Raw genomic sequence first — 4,881 nt, forward strand, 5'->3', positions numbered from 1 at the left:
AGTGCTGGGATTGCAGGCTTGAGCCACCGCACCCGGCCGTATTCCTTTGCATTTCTATACAATTTTTAGGATAATGGAGTCATTCATATTTTCTAAAGTCCCTTGTGCCTTTGTAGGAATGTGTTCATTTCACCTAAGTTATTTAATTAGTTGGTATACAGTTATTTATAGTATTTTCCTTAAATCTTTTTAATTTCTGTAAGGTCAGTAGCAATGTTTCTTCTTTCATCCTTGTCTTTAGTAACATAAGTCTTCTGTCTTTTTCTCTTGTGAGTCTACATAAGGTTTGTCAATTTTGTTGATTTTTTTAAAGTAATAACTTCCGTTTTTAAATTTTCTCTATTTTTCTATCTTCTATTTCACTAATTTCTATACTAATATTTACTATCTCCTTGCTTATTCTTTGTTTAGGTTTAGTTTGTTCTTTTTTTCTAGTGGCTTTACATGAAAAGTTAGTTTGAGATATTTCTTCTTTTTTAAAAGATTTACATTTACAGCTATAAATTTCCCTCTGAGTACTCTGTAATGCAGCTCAGAAATTTTGGTATGTTGTGCTTTCATTTTCATTTATCTAATAATATTTTCTAATTTCACTTATAACTTAATCTTTGACTCACTGGTTATTTAGGAATATGTTGCTTAATTTCCATGTATTTGTGAATTTTCAAATTTCTTTCAGTTTTTGGATTATAATTTAATTCCACTGTAGCCAAAAATATACTTTTGTGATTTTTCAATCCTTTTAAATTCATTGACATTTATTTTGTAGCCTAATATATGATTTATCCTGGAAAATGTTCTATATGAACTTGAGAATTGTGTATTCTGCTGCTGTTGGTTTGAGTTAGACTAATACATTCCATACAGATTTATTAGGTTTAATTGGTTTATAGTGTTGTTCAATTCTATTTCCCTCTTGTTCTTCTGACTAATTTTTCTATTCATTATTGAAAGTGGGATATTGAAGTGTCCAATTGTTACAGTTGAATTTTCTATTCCTCCAATTCTTCTGGTTTTTGTTTCATATACTTTGCGGTTCTGTTACTAAATAAACACTTGTTTATAATGTTCTATTATCTGATAAATTGACAAATGTCCCTTTTTATTTCTAGTAACTTTTTTTGCTTTAAAATATATTTTGTCTGATATTAGTATAGTCTCTCCAGCATTTCTATTGTTGCTGTTTGCATGATATATATTTTCTCATGCTTTTGGCTTCAACCTCTTCAATCTTAAGTGTGTTTCTTTTCATCTTAAGTATGTTTCCTGCAGACAGTGTATCATGGAATCTATAGAAGAACTTGCATAATTTTGTACAGTCTATCTGTATCTTTTGAATGGACTGTTTGATATATTCACATTTAATGTTATTATTGACATGATTGGATTTACATCTGTCATTTCACTTTTAGCTTTCTATATGTTGTATGTTCTTTTAATTCCTCCTCTACTACCTTCTTTTGCATCAAGTGAATATGTTCTAGTGTAACATTTTGTGACTTCAATAAGTGTTTTTAGTATGTTCTCTTGAGTTCTTTTCTTAGTGATTGTTCAGAGGTTATAATATATACCTTATGAGAATTTACTTCAGATTTATACTAACTTAATTCCAGTGAGATATGAAAATGTTCTTCATACATATTCAATTCCTTCTTCCTTTTGTGTCTATAATTTCCATGTATATCATATCCATATATGTTGCAGACCTAATAACACATTGTTATACTTAATATTATATTTGATTTTATGACTGTTTAAGAATCTTAGAGAAGAAGACCGAGTATATGTATATAGAGTTTGCAATATTAATCTTTATTTAACATTTCTGCTTCTACCTTCTCCCATCCTAAACTATTTTAGTGGACACTGCACTCTGCCTGATTCAACCATCTTGAATTTTCCATGAAACCAGTAATAATTTGAATCCCCCACTTACCTCAGTCCCCAGCCTTCTATTCATTGCCTTTATGCCATGCTAACAACTGGGCCTCATCAGCCTGTCCCCAAAACAGCCCCTCTAAGCCTAGATATCACCATCTTCATTGGAATATTTTACCTATAGCTATATAACACAGACCTGCATTTTAATAATAAGTTGATCTCTGTCACTTTAATAATGAGCACTTTATATCTTACATGTGACTAGTCCTCTTGTTTTCACACATTTATTTTTTAGTGGATGGAGTTTTCTTTGGCAGATACACAAATATTACCTGTATCTACTTAGAAGAAAAGTTAAATTAGTGTGAAGAACTCAGATCTCTATATTCCTTGGGAGTTCTTGTCAATTTCTCCCAGTCAAATTAATAAAACTGGTGTTACATATTAGAAAAGAAATAACTTCTCCAATTGAAAATTAAAACATGATATTATAGAGAAAGTATGGAAAATATATGTTTTCAATAGTATATGATTGAAATAGTAAGAAAGTACATTTGCCAAAAATCAACTCGCTAAAAGACAATACTCTGGAAATCAATTCACAAAACCACCAATTACCCAGTAATCAATAAAGCAATGACTAAAGACACTAAAAACACAATTTGTCCTAATTATTCATAATGGTTCATTCACCTAAAATGACATTAAATTAGCTAATCTCATATCTGATTATCCTTCATACATTTTATTAAGCAGAATATTATATTTTATCCTTTGGTAATTAAAACTTGTTACAACACTGCATGTTTACTTTGCTTTTAAAGCTTCCAGTTAGCACATAAATAAGGTTTACTTTAGATTACATTCAAAGTTAGAAGAATAAATATTTAATATACATTATAGAATTATGAGAACACATTTGAGAACCTCATTATAACGTATTCTTTGAGGATTACATTATGGGACTTCCTAAGAAAGATGTACTGTACATTTTGTGCTTCTGAAAATAAGCCATTCAAAAGATGCAATCCAAAATACATTTATAGTACTTTATAGTAACTTCAGGGTGTTAAAAGATGTCTATTTTTATTATAATTATTATTCATAATAAGTTATATCGGTACATAACAATAAAAATGGACTCACTTCTGTGGGAAAGTAATGAAGATCATTAAATGACAAATTAAGATATATCAACTGGAAAGCTAAAGGTGTTAAGTCTGGACAATGTAGTATAAAAAAGCCCTAAAAGAAAGTGACAAGAGATAAGATGTTAATCATTAACAAGGCACAAAATAGTTTATACAAGAGTAAAACAAAATCAGCACATAATTTGAATGAGAATGTTTTACGTAATATACTAACAAGCCTATACTCGTCATCCATTCATTTTTTTTAGTCTGTTGTGTTAATAATTTCTTTGGTATGTAAAAGATAGAAGCAAAATAGAAACATTATGCATTAGGCTGTTCTCACACTGCTATGAAGAGATATCTGATACTGGGTAATTTATAAAGAAAAGAGGTTTAATTGGCTCATGGTTCTCCAGGCTGTAGGGAAAGCATGGCAGCATCTGCTTGGCTTCTGGGGAGGCCTCAGGAAACTTACAATCATAGCAGAAGGTGAAGGGTGAAGGAGGAAGCAGTCTTACACGGCCATAGCAGCAGGAAGACCAGGGAGGTCTTTAAAACTAAGAGATCTCCTGAGAACTCGCCCGCTATCAGGACAAAAGCAAATCCATCCCCATGATCCAATCACCTCCCACTAGGCCCCACCTTCAGCACTGGAGATTACCATTTGACATGAGACTTGGTGAGGACACAGATCCAAACCATATCAGACTAAGTATTTATGTGTGTGACAAGTGTAGTATTATATGCGTGACAGAAGTAGTTCAATCACTAACAAGCAAACATTGCTATGTGCTGAAATATAATTGAATCTATTTTATATATAATTATTTTCTTTACCCCTTTTTATATCTCTACCTTTATTTCTCTGATTTCTATCTGTTAATCCAGCATCTACCTGAAACTTCTTGTTAAATGTGCCAATTCCTGTACCATCTTCATTGTCATTAAGTTTAAAACATTTCTGATTTCCTTGGTGATTTCTTTCTTGACCTATTTTTTAATTAGTGTGTTGTTTGATTTCCAAACACTTAGTGCTTTTTAATATTTACATTAATATTTAGCACAAATATTTGGTACTTTTCTAGATATCTTACTGTGACTTCTATTTTATTTCTGTTGTGGTACGAGAACTACAATATTTCAATCTTTTAAAATTTCCTGAGATATGTTTTATGGCCCAACATATATTTTGAAATTGTTCTATGTGTACCTAAAAAGTAATGTTTATTCTGCAGCTGTTGGATGTATCATTCTATAAATGTTAATTAGGTCAAGTTAGTTTCTGGAGTTATTTCAGATCTTCTATATCTTTACTGAATTGTTTTTTACTACACATATCAATTCTTGATCAAGATATGTTAAGTCTAATATCTAGTTATGATGGTGAATTGTTCTACTTCTCACTTTAGTTCTGTCAAATTTTGGTTGACGAATTTTGAGGCATTCTTATTATATCGATACACATTTATATTGTTCTGTCTTCTTGATGAATTGACCGTTTAAACATTTTCAAACTTCTCTTTATACTTGGTAATACTCTTTTTCTTTAGTATTGTTTTCTACTTAGTCAGCTAATATAGCCATAAGAGCTTTATAATGCCTACTGTTACCTTTTCCCAGTTTTACTTTTTAACCATCAGTGTCTTTATTTAAGTACGCTTCCTGTAAATAGCAAATAATTGAGTGGTACTTCATTGACCAGTTTGACAATCTCTATTTTTTTTATTGTGATGTTTAACCCATTTACATTTAACAAAATTACTAATGTGTTTAGGCTAAAGTTTACCATTTTGGTGCTTGTTTTCTGTTTGTCTGATCTGTTTCTGTTCTTCTATTCTCTATTCTCCTTTTTTTTTTTTTTTTTTTT

The 4,881-nt window shown here is 30.4% G+C and overlaps 1 protein-coding gene across 1 annotated transcript in view; it reads right to left on the reverse strand.

The window, feature by feature from the left end:
- Positions 1 to 4,881, reverse strand: part of LRRC63 (leucine rich repeat containing 63) — a 61,629-nt gene that overhangs the window by 26,398 nt on the left and 30,350 nt on the right. Inside the window, exon 6 of the mRNA XM_011939858.1 lies at positions 3,028 to 3,126. Coding sequence (XP_011795248.1) covers positions 3,028 to 3,126 — 99 coding nt within the window. The remainder of the gene's footprint in view (positions 1 to 3,027; positions 3,127 to 4,881) is intronic.

This window comes from Colobus angolensis, unplaced genomic scaffold (assembly GCF_000951035.1).
Source record: "Colobus angolensis palliatus isolate OR3802 unplaced genomic scaffold, Cang.pa_1.0 Scaffold101, whole genome shotgun sequence".
Taxonomy (NCBI): domain Eukaryota; kingdom Metazoa; phylum Chordata; class Mammalia; order Primates; family Cercopithecidae; genus Colobus; species Colobus angolensis.